The sequence below is a fragment of the Malurus melanocephalus genome, unplaced genomic scaffold (genome assembly GCF_030028575.1).
Source record: "Malurus melanocephalus ecotype Western Australia unplaced genomic scaffold, MMel_1.1 scaffold_30, whole genome shotgun sequence".
Classification (NCBI taxonomy): Eukaryota; Metazoa; Chordata; class Aves; order Passeriformes; family Maluridae; genus Malurus; species Malurus melanocephalus.
Genome location: NW_026623262.1, coordinates 233304 through 250824, shown reverse-complemented (window position 1 = coordinate 250824; position 17521 = coordinate 233304). Strand labels below are relative to the sequence as shown.

At 38.7% G+C, this 17521-nt stretch overlaps 1 protein-coding gene across 5 annotated transcripts in view; it reads right to left on the bottom strand.

Annotated features, from left to right (window-relative positions):
• RAPGEF4 (Rap guanine nucleotide exchange factor 4) overlaps positions 1-17521 on the bottom strand; it is a 139296-nt gene that overhangs the window by 32958 nt on the left and 88817 nt on the right. For all 5 annotated transcript variants that reach the window (XM_057363657.1, XM_057363658.1, XM_057363660.1 and 2 more), the window contains 7 exons: positions 16626-16809; positions 11248-11332; positions 7997-8057; positions 7165-7241; positions 5910-6056; positions 4559-4674; positions 1416-1504 (listed from right to left, as the gene is read on the bottom strand). In XM_057363657.1, coding sequence (XP_057219640.1) covers positions 1416-1504; positions 4559-4674; positions 5910-6056; positions 7165-7241; positions 7997-8057; positions 11248-11332; positions 16626-16809 — 759 coding nt within the window. The remainder of the gene's footprint in view (positions 1-1415; positions 1505-4558; positions 4675-5909; positions 6057-7164; positions 7242-7996; positions 8058-11247; positions 11333-16625; positions 16810-17521) is intronic.

Genomic DNA, 17521 nt, shown 5'->3' with positions numbered 1-17521 from the left:
TAGATGAACAAATATGATTGCCWATTTCTCTGCCAAAACCCAGAAAGCTATTTTTTCTATTAAAATGACCTGTGGTAATGCTGGTGTAAATTCAGTTTGCCTTATCTTTGTATTTATGACAACAAGAAGGATTTATAAAGCCTGGCTGCAGAGGCCAGAATAAGTCTGGCAGACTTATATGGAATCACTGAGAAACAGTGAACACAATACCTCAGGGTACAGTTTCTACAGTGCAACTTTTGAGATAACAGAAACATTTATAAACATTGTAAGGGATGGCAGAAGAAACATGGAGATAAGTGTGCAATAAAATATTACAGCATTGCTTCCACTTGTATAATTMATATATGAAAGCATTTCTCAGTTGACAAAATCACCTCTGTAAGGGTGGCATCTTTTTTATGCAATGCCCAGAGCAAACTGGTTTTTAAACRCTCTTAAATGAAAGGAATGCATAAATGAAAAGTTCAGTTTTCCAGCATTCTGTGATGCTATATCCTAAAAATAACTTTGTCAATTGTGACACATTGTGTTGTATTAGGACACAGGTAAAAATCTTGTCACCAGATATTTTGGTGAAAAGTTTAAAATACTTTAAAAATAATTTGTTTTTGAAAAATACACATGCATACGGCAAATAGAAAACTTGTGATTCTATAGCTGCAAGCCTAAAGAACAATATTGTGCTTGCAATCCTAGTAAACAGTTATCTGTGAAAAGGATCCCTATTTTTTGTCTTTAAAGTGGTGAAAACATACAMTTTAAAAGAATTTTCGTAATGTTTCAATCATTCTACTACACAGGCTTCTCCAATACTATGAGGTCAATAGCAGATTAAYTGTATTTAAGAACATTTTTGACTACATGCTTACCAGACATTTGCAATGTAAAAAAGACTTGCAAAAGCAGTACTATGTAACTTAATAAGTCCTGTGCATGATTTTATCAGAATTATGATGATTTTTTGTGTCTGACTCTTTTTAATCATTAAAATACTTACTAATAGTAGGTCAGCAAATTATATCCCTAGATGTAAATTCTCTGTTCTGTTTACACTAATAAAAAGCAGCCTTATTAAGAGCAGATGCAGCAATCTGCATTCTTAGGACTTGGCCCATGGTGGGCTTAGYTCTTCTCCCTTGACTAAAGTGTTACTGGGGGTCTGGAACCTTGGGGGATTTTGCTGTTCTACTTTGACCTGAAAGTACRAATACAATACAGCAGACTTGGAGGAGTGGATTGCTATTTTTAATTCTGGATTTCCTTGGCTCTCTTGGGGTTATTTCAGAGYAGTAGATAGTTCTTATTCTGGGAGAAACTACCACTAGGTGCTTTTCAAAGGACCACATTGTGGTGTTCCCCCAGCAAGGTCATCCTACGGGGTGATAATAGAACAGCTTCTGCCATGTAGATACCTGTTGCTTCATTTAAAGTTGCTTCAAGGCGCATAGTTTCTAGAAAGTGCTCTAAAATTTTCTCTGGGGTTCCTGACATCACAATATACCTGAGGGAGGAAAAGGAGCAGTTAGCATCTCATAGCCAAAACAGCTAACTAAGAAATAATTGTGTACCAGCAGGAAGATCAGGACTGCTGTGCTGCTGTGTGCCAGAGCACAAACATTTGCTCTGACCAGAATCTGTGTGCTTAGGACAAAACCACTCACAATGTTTGCTGGCTTCCCCCTGTAAATCTAAGAGCAGTAACATTCTCCACCCTGCCCAGGGAGTGTCAGATGACAGACAGTCCCCTCCTCACACAAATTCTTCAGTGTAACACCACAGTTACACCACAGCCAGCAGAGCTGCACTGATCCAAACCTGGAGAACTAGAAGCAGAAAAGCTCCTTCACTGTGAATAAATACCTCGGTAACAGCAGCAATTTGCAGTCATTAAAGGGTCTTAACAGGCTTAGTATGAGCCTGAAACAAGAACTGGTGTGTATCAGTGTCAGAGAAAGGAAACAATTTCCTTTAGCAACACTGCCAGAGGTTGTTCTGAGAAGGCAGGGCAGATAATAAAGCARCACAAAGTGTCTTCAAATCTGTGCAATGCCTTGCATAGTTGAAGTAAGTAAGTGTTTAAAGTCACTAAACTGAAGATTGCACCACTTCCTGGAGTTAATTCAGTGAGTGAGAGAACTAGTGCAAAAGGCATGTTTTCTGTTTCATGCAAAAACACTSGCAAGATTTTAAGTACCAGCAGAATATCATATGATATTGCAAAACTTGTCCTGTCATCTTTTTTTTTCTTTTCTTGCAGGTCAGATTTTTTAATATTTCCCTCCAATCTTTCAATCTTTGCATCCTTTTTTTTTTTAACTCAACTGATAAAGTACAAAACTTTAAAAAAAAAAAAAAAAGAAAGAAAGAACCCTGAGAAGTGAAGATACTCTGCTCCTGCTGAGAAATAAGTGGTGGAGCTGAGCTCCTGGGAGCTCCTCCTCACTTTGAGCACTGACCGTCACAGTTCTTTTACCTGCCAACCCCTTTGGAAGAACTGTATTGATGTCCCAAGAACACAAACACTTGTTAAGCCAGTGCACATTCTCACAGAGATACTAACCAAGTATCTAAGTGAGTGAAGCAGAGAAATCACAGGTTGCTGTACTCGGAATATGAAAGTGAAAATGAACATGAAGTGATTTGCAGGGCTGCTGAATTCATCCTGCACGAGTGTGATCACCCATGAAGAGTTAGATCTTGGGAGTGGTAACTTCAGAGCCAGTCCTCTGAAACTGCCACTGTTTGAAAGCACGGCTCAGGGAGCTTTGTAGGAGCTCTGTCTCCTGCCTAGAGGAGCCAGTGGAATCCAAACTGTAACCAAGAGCATCTGCTCCCAAAGTGAAGTTTTCCCCAAGGCCAAGAAGAGGAAATTAGTTTCCTCCTGAGAAGAGGTTCCTGTTAAGCCTCTCCTTTGAGCAGAGTAATTTTCAAAAGTACTGAACACTCAGCTAATGCATTCCAGTAWCACATTCTGGAAAACAAAAAACATTGGTAACTTTGGTTTGGACTCTCAAACATAAATCTAGCCACTTACTCTATTTACCAAGAAAAGAAATGCTGTCCTCAAACCCAGTGAACTCACTCTGAACACTTTAAACATAAAGACAGTGCCAATACAGTAATAACCCCACTGGTGAAAAGCAGACAGTGAACCTTCAGGTTTCTCTTTTGRTAACTTAAGTCTATTTGTCACTGTTACCAGCAAAAGCTCCCTTGCTGGTACATTGATAGTACCCAAAAYCTGACCAAATGTGCAAAATATTTACAAAAATGAAATTCTGAGCTTTACCTGAAAATATTCCTGGAATGTAAGACCTAAGATACAGCTTAATGTAATCATTAATGTCTCTGCCTATTTTTATCTAATTCTGAACAAGAAAATAATACAAGTATTACTGGTGCAAAGAGTTTGCAAGGAAGGCAGTGTTTCAAAATGTTCAAATTAAACTTTCACTTTTGGAAGCATGAAAAATGTCTCAGACCCAAGAAAACAGATTTAAATCCGTGACCAAGTCGCTGTGMATTGCAGTTGCTGATGCAAATMCACTGGCTACAGGCAAGTTCCCCTYATTCAGACAAAGAAAAACTTGTGTAAGAGTACATGTATTGCTSGTAGTATAGATTGTTTTTCTAGATGCTTAAATAGATCAAATGAAAGATGAAATAGCAGKTTCTGAAAAATGTGAAACGCATATATAAAATGGAAAGAATGGTTTATCCAACCTTCACAAATCTTTGTAAGTCTTTGCATTCAGTTATGCAGATAAATTAAGTATATGAAATCCCAGGTAATATTTCATATACAAAAACTGTACCCAAAATATTGCACAATAAATTTGCTCCTTTTTGAGAGAAAGTGAGGTTCAGGGTAAATGATTCAAAACTTGTTGCAATTGTTTCAATACTTGTGAATAAAATCATGCATCCATTTGCAAATAATAAATTTACAAAGTCTTTAGCGGTTTTACCAACATTTTGAATGATAATAGACTCACTCTTATCACAGTAGTACCCAAACAGAATTATACTTTTTCCCTTTCAGTAAAAAAGTAAGGAAAATACAGTTAATATTGTTATTACAGCATTAAGCTATTCTGAAAAAAAAAGCTCTGCACTTTCATTGCATGAGATCTTAGGTTTGCATATAAATTGTGCATAGCAAACTCTTACTAGCATCTTGAGCTCAAATTCCAAAATAAAAATATCTGTACCTAACAATAAAACAATGCAGTTTCCTCTCGTCTTTTACACAGTAACTCAGATTAAGAGGGTCTCATCAATCTCCATGCTTAGTGTATTTAGAAGCTATTACTTGAAGTAAGTATTTACACTGAAATCTTTAGGCAATTATTGTGTAAAGACATAAAGCTGTTGTGCTGCTAGAAATGGGTATGTTATCGAGTGTGGGGTATGTGCTCAGCTGATGATTGAAAAAAGAAAAGTTTATATGCAGTGCAGTCTTCCAGTGAAAGGGAATATGCTATTGTTTGGATAATAGTACCATTTAAAAAGGTTAATAATTGTCTGACATTTGCACTGCTGAATGAAAACATACTTGTGCTGTGGCTGTGAATTTCCTTGATTAGAAATTCTGTTTTCTGCTGGGATCTTCTCCAACACCAAGACATCTTGGTCGTGTTCTTTAAGTCTTACTGTATTTGCTTCCACATCCTGCAAGACAAATTATTTTTAATAATGTGACTGCACCTGATTTGGCTGTTTAGTTACTCTAACCAAGTGCACGACTTTTAAACATAAAAGACTGGTATTGGCTCTTTCTCCCTGTATTTATCTGTCTTTATTCTGTTTTCCTCACAGGCAAGAAGGAAGCATTGACACTGGGGCAAGAGGCAGAGAATTGTGGGAGAGGCTAGAACAAGAACTATGTCAAAAAATCTCGATTTTATGGAGATGTCAAATGAAAAATAAATTGCTGGAAAAAAGTCTCCCCACAACTTTCCATATATAATGTAATCTATATTCCCACTTATATATGAACACTATTTTCTACAATCTGACTTGTCTCTGAAAAAAATGAGAAAATAGCATTTAAGAATAGGAAGTCTTAGCTCTGTAAACTGTTCATTTTCTACTACCGGCTCATAATAGAAAAATAAAAAACATTTAAATATAATGGGCATTCAAAAACCACTAAAAATTAGTGAAGCCCATGGACTTGGATGTTCTTTGAAGCATGGACCAAAGCTTAACAGGGATCTTCATTCCCTTTTGTACTGTAACCACAAGTAATTTTTCTAGTGGAGTACCCTTTCTGGACTGGTTTTATTACAGCAATATTGGGCATATGTAGGTTCAAAACCAGGATGATACTGGTTTAGACTTCCTCTACTATGAATGACCACAAAATAGCCTGAATTTAAAGAATTACAGTTGGACYTTGGAACACATTTACCCCGAAGTGAATAAGTAAAATTAGTCTGGTAATATCTTTCTAGAGATTTGTCTGATAAAGACATCTGTGTAAAGGCATCTGTAACTTACTCCATTTGCCACCTGATTCTGCCTTGAAACTCCTGAGTTTAAGGTATCTAACACTGAAATATCCAGTAGCAGTGGTCTTGTCTTTTTCAATATTTGGATGGAATATCACCCAGAAATCCAAGACAACATAAAGAAAAACTGAGCAGGGCAAATGCTAGATCACAGAATGTGAGAGACAAAAGATTCCATGTGGTCGTATCTGCATGTCTGAGCTAAGAAAAGAGGGAGAGGGAAGGTAATGAACATACACCTTTACTTGACTGTCTAGACTGTCACATGTGTGTTCCACATTTGGGGATACTACAAACAAGGTTATTAATATCAATATATCCAYAGAAATGGCAGACTAGAAAAACTCSCAAGTTCTGATATCACACTGTCAGGGCGTCCCTTCCCACTCTTACCCTAAGGATTCTGTTGAAGTCCTCCTTATCTACTCTCAAGAAGTGGCAGTTGTCTTCCCTCAGAACAATGGATGCTGCTCTGGGAGCATCATTCACAAGTGCTAACTTGCCAAAATCATCTCCTTCGTGTAGAGTACATACCACACCCTGCAGAGAGCAAAACATTTACATGCAGAAACCCATCATTACTCTGGATTCTATTGAAAGACCTTGTACAAACACCGGACTTCACAATCAAATACCAAAACAAATCTATTTGGCAGGAAATCAACAGCCAAAATAATGACTAGGAAACAATACTTGATAGCTGGTTATTACTATTACTAAAGAGAGGCAAGAATAGAAAAGAATTGGCTTGTTCTCTGAAATTACATTCAGCTTGAAGGACTTCTCATCCGGCTGAAGATAGAAAGTAATCAACTATTTTGATTTTATTTATAGAAGCCCTAAAAAATAAAATCAACTTTGCAGAAATAACATAGAACAACACATCTTCAGCTGCTACACATCAGCAGTGCTCCGTTTTCTCCAGTTTACAGTAACAGAGGAYTTGGCCCACCCAATGATGTAAAAAATACGCCTAAATATGGGTCATTTAGGAACAGACTTAGCAACAGGGTCTCTATGCTAGATTTTGGTGAAATGCTTTGTGTTCAGAGGGAGGATTGTCAGTCACTGATAGAGAAATCAATAGGCAAGTAGGGTTTTTAAACTCAAGGGATTCCTGTGCACCAAGATCTACTCTTTTTTGCCTTGAAAAACCTCTTTTATAAACAGGAAATTTAATGAAGATGCTTTTTGGTCTTTGATTTAACTAAAATAAGAGCTGGCATAAACTTGGAAGGGGTTCATCCAACCTGAGAACCACCAGTCACAAAGCAGTACTCCTGTCAGACACGCATGAGAACAGTTAGCCATCCAGATGCAGGACAATATGGTGGTAAAGGGATGGGGCAAAACCCCCATGAAATCTGGCATTTCACCAAATTCCAGCAAATTACTTTGTCCTAAAGCTACTGATATAACTCGGATGAATTATATTCAGAAACTGTGTAATATATCCCAAAATTATACAGCAATCAACTGGAAGTATAATCAGTGAAACCACTGGATCATTTCTTAATAAAATCATGTTTTATTTGTTTAGTAGGGAAATAAAAAGCATTTTTGCTCTAAATTAAACTGTATTCCTTCAAAATTTACTCTTACAATTTCAGTAATAACAATCAAATAAAATAGCTTCTGAAAAAAATACCTTGCCATAAATGACTACATTTACTGATCCCTTTAGGATAATGTACCAAGAAGTACCTTCTTCTCCCTGATTAAATACTACAAGAGAGAGAAAAGATTTTATGGTTAGAATATAGTTATTCAAAATATAAATGGGCTGGATTCTGCACCCAATAAAATTCAAGGTAATTCTACAGTCATATAAATGTGTACCTTATAAAAAGGGCATACTATGATTTTAAAAGCAATTGCCTTCCAAATTTAGAAAAAACAATTCATACTCGTATAATAGTTATTTTATTACACGGATGTGAAAGTTGTTTTTACTCCCCATGACAGTTGCAACAACTACTTTATCAATATTTGTCAGGTTATCAATCGCTAATTAGCACACAGATTGGATCCCACCAGCAGCCATGTTCTATCCTAGCTCTCCGGTGACTGCCAATTTAACATTAATTTGCGAAAACTTCTCAGTATTAACACCTCTCAGTAATTTACCATTTTAAATCCTTTCTTTTGTGCAGGAAGGTTTGTTTAAAAGACCCGATTATATTAAAACACATTTTAGAGATTGGTTGAACCAAAAATTTGAGATAAAAACACACCCTAATTGCAGGTGATCCATACACTCAAACAAGGATATAGAAATAATTTTGGGACTGTCCCTGCACTTGGCAACAGATTAAGCTAATCCCTATTATCCTAGGTTTTAAACACTAAGTGCCAATCAAGTTTGAAGAATGCTCTTGTCACAACAAACACAAGTTTTGCTCTTGTCGTTTAAATACTAAGAATTTACATGTTCATGCTACAGATGAGAAAGAAGATTTGACAGGACTCCATTTACTTACAGACCGTTCCTGCTTTGGGATGTGACTCAAAAATGAGGACACCTGCTAATTCTCGCTTTACCTTAAAATAGARAGAGAGAAATTACAGTTGCTATATGTATCTCATTCCTCCCGGTGATGAGGTSATGTAATGTAGCCCAGTTGTTGCTTTCCTTCCCTCGGCATCATTGATCAGCCATTGGTGTGCTTCACTTGATCTCCTAATGGCTATTGATTGGCATGACAGAGCGACATTTCTTGGCTCCAAATGGCTCAGACAAAGACATCTTTAAGACACAGGTCTCCACATCTTTCCTTATACACACACATGCGAAATGATCACCAACAATAACATGACAGAAAATCTGTTACAGAAGATAGCTCATGATTGTCAATTACTCCATGGCAGTATTCCTGCTCTTTCCTGAGAAATCAGTGCCTTCCCCTTCCTGACGTAAATCTGTCTGCTCCTGCTGTGTCAAGCTGTGAGGCACAGTCATCTGGACCTGCTGAGTCMCTCTCTGCCTGACAGCTTCCCAGGCAAAACATCCAGCTCACTACCTCTTCCAGGAACTGGAGACCTTGACACTGCCCTTGGTGTCAGCCTGCTCATCACTGGGTTTGTTTTACCTGGTGTGATTAGCTCTGACTGACTGGGCAGCTCCCTCTGCTGAGACGCTGCTTATAACCACTCTTGTCACTGTGTTACTGCCACAAAATAGCAGCAGCACTGGGAATCTTGCATGATCCTGAGATCTTCTGTGTGCTTTATGCCTCTTCATACAACCACAAGTCTCCAAGGACTTGGAGGCCAATTTCCAAGCAGCAGGATTCTTGTATTCAGAGAATGTCAGCTGGTGACAATCCATTTTTCAGAGCTACTACCGTTAACCAACCATGCCAAATACAGATCAAAAGCTGGCTCCAGCATGCATTCACTAGTCATATTTTCACACCATTGTCTCAGCTGTTTAAATTGAAAAAAAAAACTTAGGCCACAAAGAAAGACTTGGGAAGGAACTCTCAAATTCTGGACATAATCCAGATGAGAAYCTGGTGGCTGCAGCTCCTAAAGTGGGGGGAAAAATTGAGGCACTGATGTACTAAAGGGCACCCACCTAACCTTGGTGCTCAGCCATCAAGTGCAAGCATACCACATGARCCACCTCTCCTAGAACTCTTTACTGGCAGCCAGGGTGAAGCACTCCCTGTTTGCAGCCTGGAGAAGAAGAGAGATAAATGGAGGTGTTTGGACAGGCTTTTTAAGWACACTCGCCAGTAAAGAACTCGCAGGCCTGTGACTTCTGTAACACTTAGTTCACCAAACTCCTTTATAACTTTTGCTCAAAGGCAGTGACACTTCYATAAGGACAGGAAATACAGTCCCATCAGCACTGCTCTGCACAGGGCAGAGACCATTCCTATTGATTTAGGATTTATGTCCTCAGATGTTTTCTCAGTTTATTCAGTCATTGGCCTTTGCAGTGAATTAGTCCTCTTAATGAAGYCTAAAGTTTGATTTGTTTTTAACACTGTGTTATGTCATTGTTTTTATTTGTGCATTAACTTCCCAGGTTTCTCTAGCAGGGATTAGCTYACCACCATACGACTTGAGTTTGATCCATTTGAGTTTCTGCTGCTTGTGGAATATCTAGAAAACTTATTTAAGAATTATCGCTTATTTAAAACAAATTAAACATTTCATTTCCTTTCAAGCTGATTGACCATTAATCATCTGTTTCATAGAAGCAATGCTGTCTGTTGCTCCTCTGAAGATTTCCTCTAAGCTATATATGGTTTCTATCGTCTGCTTTAGTTCATGATGCACGTAGTAAGTTGGCATTTCCAGATTCTTACTAAAGATATGGAATCATCTATACTTCAAAACGCCAGTTTTTGCAGTTTACATAATTTGCCATACTTGTTCTATATGCTACTTGCTGTGAATTCTGACCTCAAGTCTGATTWTCTTCTGAGCTGAAAATACTTTGTGCTTCCGTTTTTGTTTTTTTCCTGGGTTATGTCTGCAATACCGAGAATTTTTCCCACTCCCTCTCAGCATCTATGTCAGGTAGTTTCTTTTGCTTAACTTTTAAAAGGTAATTTCTGGATCTTACAGTAGTCTTGCTTTAAATTCTTTTTTCTCTACATTCCAGGGGATTTTGGATGGCTGTTCCCATGATGAGGAATACATCTGGTACTGGTATCTCTGCAGGTGCCTTGGTTTGCAAGCTGCAGTTTGTCTGCAGATTGAGCTCTGCATGGCAGCCCAGAGAGAGGAGGCCATGAACTGCCAACCTTTTCACAGCAAATGGCACAAGTGGCACCAGCCAGGTGAATGGACAGCGGGACACACAGCAGGAGCAGAGGACACAGGACAGACCCACACTTGCTTGGACTGTGAGGGGATTAAAGCCCAGGGGGTCCTCTATTTGGGGTCCCTCCTCGGAAGCACCAGCTTGAGCAGCTTCTGTGTTACTACACTGCAAATAAATTGCTTTATGGAGCAACACACGAGGCTCTGCTATGGAAGCCCAGGGTGGAACCGGTGAGGAAACCTGGTCTGGCTGTGTGACTGTGGGGTGTGCAGGGAGTCTGCCCAAGTTAACTGAGAATGACTGAAAATATCAAGAGTTTCCAAAGATATTGTTGAACACGGATCTACTTTCTGACTGGCTTCCTTTTTCTGAAAGCATCCGCATCTTATTGCTACCAAGTAAAGYTCTATTTAGCTTGCTTCAGTTGCCTACAGAGTGTATCAAAAACAGTGAGACTTTGAACAGATGTATTCTCCTGCCCATTCCATCTATTCTTGGTTCTCTGCACTGTTCCTGACCAATCAGGGAGAAAGTGTCTGATGAGCTTTCCTTCACTCAGTGACTGAATTCCAAGCAGCAAGCACTGCACGGTGCACTTTCCTGCACAGCGTAATTTTTCCTCCTACCTGGTTCAAGCCAAGACTCCTTACAGACCAGAAACCAATTCTGCAAAATTCAGTTGTACCAGTACCTTCATTTACACTTGAATATGGACACAGACAGCAGCACCTGTGCCAAGTGAGGGAGATGGGCTGTGCAGAAATACATGAAGAGAATGATATCTGATATGCAATAGATAACCTACACCTGCACAGTGTTTGGATAGTTCTCACAAATGGAATAAATTTTTTGTATGGAAAGTGTAAATGAAAATGGTTACAGGCTCTCCAYTTTAATAAAACCAGAAGTAAAAACTGAGCCTCCCTTTTGATGATAATTTTTAAAATTACTTACTGTGGTAGAAAGATGAGATAAGGCCTTAATATGGAGAAGTTCTTCATATATAAATTCTAAGTCATCTACAGTTCTCTGGCCAGGCCTGTTGAGAGAAGATAAAGGGATAGCTAAATGCAATAAATGCCCAAAATGAATACTTCAGAGAACACAAAATGATGTTGCACTGTCTAGTGAAGGGTACACCCTCACTAAACAGGGCCTGAATGATGTTTCTGACTAGAGGACTGAAACACACAAAGGATGGAGCAGCAGCCATGGCAACCACCTCAGAGAGATCCTGATTAGGTAGCTTTTCTGATTAGATCAACTGTTCTATATATGTACAAAATGCTCACATAAATTGGAAATGGTACATAAAGATATGTTCCTTTTAAAAGTACTCCTGAGTGTGGGACATGCACTATTTTCACATGCAGCACTAATCAGTTGTAGCAAACTGACAGCAGTAGTGTGTAAAGGAGTGTGTGAATTTCTGCTGAACAAATTGGAGACGCAGAGGTCTCGCAGACGCACCTTGGAGGACAGCAAACGACTGCTCTACAGTTAATGCTGGGTGCTGCTGTTTAGCCACAAAGGTAAAGAAGAACCACTCAATAGTTTCAGCCTCTCTCACTGAAAAATACAASAAGGTGTACAAGCTTTACCAAAAAGCTTGCATAGATGAAGGAATAATTCTTTCCTACCAGAAAGAATAAGGAGGCTGTCACTCTGACTCAAATAACTGCATTTCTGTAACCTACACAAAWTTTTCTGATTGCCTAAGAAGGACATAAATACTGTGGGGATTGCAGAGAGGCTTTGGAGGATCTAATAAACAGCACATAGGAGAAGGAGCTGTAGGAGCTTGTGAGTACCTCCCTACCTTTTTCCCATTCACAAGATTCTCCTCAGTTACAGTATCTAATACAACATTAGTTTCTGAAAGGAAAAATTCTTCTGTGATGTAATTTCAGACACTTAATTAGAGTGACATGCACACAGAGGAAAAAGAATTCCTTTAAAGCATTATTCCAAGCTGCTTTTACAGGACTAAGTCCTTTCAAAGAATATGGTCTAGATCCATGAAAAGCAGAAAACAAGTAATGAATTCAATAAGCCAAGAATGGAAGAAAAGAACAACCCAGACATAAGGGAGAGGTCAAAAGAATTAACAGCACAGTTGAATCTTTGGACAGCCCTAAAAGAAAAATGACAATGAACATTTCTGATAGACACTTTCTTCCTAAAATGTCAGTATTACAGGAGACTASCATCTAGAGGATCAGAAAGCCATATGAAGAAGTATTGTGCTCTATGGGTTTTCTGCCTAGTCACCTCCTGACTCACAGGCTGTATCTACATCATGTGTGAGGCACAGGGAGTACCCAGCCATGTCATTTTGCAGTTATATTGCATCTTTTTACAAAAGAAGCTCGATGGATAAAAGAAGTACTGAAGAACTCRCAGAAAACATAAGGACAACTGACAYCTCTGCTAMGCAAGCTTTATTTTTCATCTGTTCCTTATTTATCASCAAYGTGCATTTATTATTACCCAGACTAAAGACAAATTTAGACCAAAAAAAACTTTTTGGATGAAATTACTCTTTTCTCATACAGAATTGGATAAACTGTTATGGGAAAACCAGAAATTGGTTTGGTACTGCTATGCCCTCTAGTGACTCAAAATACTATTTCTAAATCTGGCTTGAAATTACAAGGTTGACACTCCTAGTGATTTATTTGGGGCAGCTTAATTAAGTACAGCATAAAACGAAGCTAGTACTAACTGACAGACAACAGGTAAGGATTTTAATATATAAGTAGCAACTTTAATTTTATCACATGCTTGCAAAACCAGCATGACTTTAAAAAATAATGCAACAAATTAAACGAAAACACAAAAGGGTAGTGTCTTACTACATCAGATCTCTATCAAGACAAAAGGACACACTCTCCTTTCAGTATGTCCATTTCCTTCCTATGTTAGCACATTGGGAGGACTGAAAATCCGTAGTGGATATCCATACSTAGTCTTTACTTCTGCCCCTGCAGATGTCACGTGGAAAGATATTAGGCTTCACTGTGTCTTTAAAACCTGTCTGGTGACCCACTGATGTTGATTTGTAGGATCCTGCTGTGTAAAGACCTAGTTTCTGCAGGGGACACATTCTAACAGCAATAGCTGGTTATAGAGAGGATAATAACTGGAATAGGTAGGGAATGACGGTACACATCAATGGACAGAACTCAGGTGATATTAAGTGATCAATAAAAACTGTTCAGTGTTTGGAGAATTTACCAAGGTCAAAGACACTGAGGTTCTCTATGACTAGGACCTTGACAATAACGTAGTACTTTGCCACTGATAAGACATGTACATCCAAGCAATATCACTGATTATTTTTATTATACAGCTAACCAGAAAATTCTCATACAATAAGAACAAGGGAAAAGATCAGAGACCCCGTAACATTGTGATTAAGTGTCAAACACTCTACTGAGAAAAAAATGTGCTGAGTGAAGTCACCAAGAATATACAACACAGATTTATTATTTCAGTCACAMTGCTAACTTACTTCAGGCTAGGGCTTGAAAAAAGAATGTAATCCTTAACATCATCTGAGCTAAATACTATTGTCTGATGAATGTAACTCTTCCTTTAAAGACTCCTGTTATTATTGAGTTTAGCCTGGTATTATAGCATCCTATTCAATTAGGGTTTACCATCAGAACATATCTTCATACTGAAGGGTGGAAACACTTAAGGAGGAGCTGTGTTAATTCTACAGTAATTTTTCCAGGGACTTGTGCAAGGTCTGCACCTGTGCTCTAGCCATTATAAGGAGCAGAGAGCTGCATTTGCTACTTCACAAAAAGCTATTTTCACATTCAGTATATGTGTTTCCAAAGGGGAAAAAAACCACAATAGCAACAAGAGCCTGCCAAAAATTTCCCTGAGCTCTATTCTGTTTTTTAAACTATAGAACATTCTTTCACAGTTTGACAGTTAAAATGCTGCAGTTAATGTAATAAACAGAGAATTTTTTAAGTTGGCTGTCAAAACAAGTGACACTTTTTGTTAGAGATTTTCAGATTTTGAACAATAGAAAGTACCTTTCAAAGCAACAGCTTCATTATACAATCAAATTCTCAAAGTAATCTTCTCATCAAAGAATATTGTCTTATTTCTTTCAGGGTAATTATCTGAATTCTGCAACCTCTCTGGAAATGGTTACTGTTACAACATGCAGCTGCGTTGGTTTGAAAATTGTGGGTCCTGCTCAGGTCAGCAAGAGTCAGCATCTCTGAAGCCTTGACAATTCCTTTGAACTTCTGGCAGCTGTAAGAGTGTCTAGTCAAAACTAGCAGGACTCTGAGGATTCACAGAGATTTTAACAGCTTTGCTGCAGCTCAGCCCAGGCTGGATTTTCAACTAACAAAATCATTATGTATGTAAAATGAATACTAGAACAGTAGTTAATATGGWCCCTGGCAGTACAAGCTTCCTTCAATGAGCAAGGGCTGTAAAAATAAGCACTTCCAGGGATAGGGAACAATGACAGATGTGTATCAGTCTTGAAAAAACCTCTTTCCCCTCACTRCATTCCAAGAAAAATCTCCTATTAGTATTCTTTCAGGGGATGCTGTGCAAGTGACGACATGGAGAGAAGAGCAGTACTTTCCACAGCATCTTTCCAGCCTTTCAGCTCTCTGCAAGCAGTCCAGATGATAATTAACATTTATCCTGCTAGGGTAAACATACAYTTGCTGTTCTGAAAGTCATGACAGAAAGCAAAAGTAGTAGGCAGCCAAAACCCATGATAACCTAAGGGGAAATTCTCCAAGAGACAACCAGCTCAGTCAGCCTGAGCAAAAGGAGAAATTGTAGAGGAGGACGGTCACAGCACACATAGCACTGCTCAGTCTCTTAATGACTGGTGTCTGCTCAGGGATGCAAAAGCTCACTTTTGCCCCTCAGTGGAAAAGGCACAGGACATGTCTGTGAGGAAAAAAGACCTCATTCCACGACACCCTCAAGGTATTTGGAAACACCATGCTCTCAGTCTGGCTTGTCTATGTATTTTGTGTGATAGGGATCAAGTGCTCCTYTGCCTGTGTTGACTAGCCCCCTAACAAGCAGAGGAAAGAGAATATATAGTTCAGAACTATTGCTGCATAGTTGGTAGTGTTGATAGTGTTGCCTGTTTTTATAAGCACAAGTGCCTCATAGCACTTTTTGAAATCCAATGTTTTTAGCGAGTTTTGGAAAAGTGCTAAGTCTAAATGAGCTTATGATCTAAACATAACACAGGGACAAGAATGGAGCAGGGAGAGGGTATAGATGGAGACAGAAAAGGATCAAGCACTTGTGTTAGGTCATTCAAAAATCTTTTGCWATGAAAAATGTTCTCACACTGTAGGCAGGGCCCAATCCTATCCCATAACAAAGACAAACTTTGCCAATGGCCTCAAAGTACCAGGATCCAGCCCTGTCTACTCACCTGTCTTGAATGGACCCTTACAAGTAAATCTTCAGCAAAGGTGAGCTTAAGTAATTCCTTATTCTCAGTGCACTTAATTAACAGTAAAATGYGTCTTCAGCAGCCACTAAACACTATCTGCCTAATGAAGAGGTTGCCTTCAGTGGAGGGTAAAAGAGTTTACACTGGTTGCTTCGAAGTCACTATAAAGCTGGCTGTAAAAACAGCCTTTGGTAATTTTCAGTGTGACCAGGGTGTATTGCCAAAAGGATGGTTAGCTAGCCAAGGAGAGGATGTCAGCTGGGAGCTATCAAACAGTTAGCCACACATCCTCTGAGGCCTAGGTATAGACACTTTTTTTATTCCCAAGTATTGATTCTGTAACAACAGGATAAATAAACCCACAGCCACATTTCACACCTTGCTAACAAAGTACAACAGGCCAAGTCCAGCTTATCTTGATTTAGTAAAGTTCTACCAAGGCTGAATCCAATTAATGGCTGACGCTGACAACTGAAAGTAGCTGCTGTGCAGCCATCCTATCATTCTAGTTAAAATAACTGAAAGCAGCATAGCTAATTGAACAATACTTCTAAACACAAAGTCATAACAGAGCAGGACCCTGCTGTTACTTGTAACTTAAGGGGAAATTCAGAAATTAAATAAACACTCATAATGCAGCATTTTCCTCCAGGTGAGTATGATGGCACTGAGGAATGCTGAACACACAGTTCAACTTAAAGCATTAATGAGGACTGGAAATGATTCAACAAGGACATAAAAACTAGAGAGGTTGGACAAACTGCSACAGAAGTGAAATAACTGGCCAAAGGGCACCTGATAATAAATGTAGGTTTCTTTTATGTCCATGTCACAAGGAAGACCCATAATATTAACTYATTAATCTGCTTACGGTTTTCTGAGAATCATCCTCATATGAGCATCTGGCCCAATCTGAGAGAGAAGCAGCATAGTATCCTGTAGCTCCTCATCACACTCCTTTTTCTCTTCCTCAGATGGCAAAGGGGCATCTTCACGCTCATCATCCAAAAATCGATAAAATAAGTATTTGTCTTGAAAGTGGTGTTCCTGGTCCACTGAAAACAATGTAACACATCAAATACTAAGCACTCCTCTATGAAATAAACCTTGTAGAAACCTGTGTTTGTTGTATTTGTCACAAATCACATTTGTCACAGATAYACTATTTAAGGAGGGAAAGAAAGCTACAGAGAAATTGTAAGAGCATGAAACATCTTCATTTCTCACATATGTCCAAGTTATGTAGCTTGAAGGGTACACTTTTAAATTGTGTACTACAAATACTTTCCAAAAGGCTTCCATGTAAGTGTGTTGTGGGTGTGTCTACATACATGTATGTGTACCTGTGGGGTATTTTCTTATTAGTTCTGTTTTCTTATTGTTTCAAACKATTTCATTTAATGAAACAAATCTCACTGGAAAAATGGTTAGATCATGAATTTCTAAGAGGTGTTCTCCAGCACGAATGCCTTGCTCTATATGTTTAGACAGGCTAGCAAAAGGTTAAAAAAGCAACTAAACTCCTTGTGATGTAGCAGGAATGTTTATCCTCAAGGTATAATTGCAGGGRCAAGTTCACTGACCCGTGTCCTGGTGAAGTAACTTCATGGAARGACTAGCAAGAGAGGACCTCTAAAGGAACATTTTGATTGCAAAGAACAAACCCTGGGTCTTCAAGCAAGCCAAAGTGATGTGTTGAGTTGGATACTGTGATGCAGCTTGCAATAGCTTGCCCCTGGGARGGAAGGGAATACATGGCAAGAATTA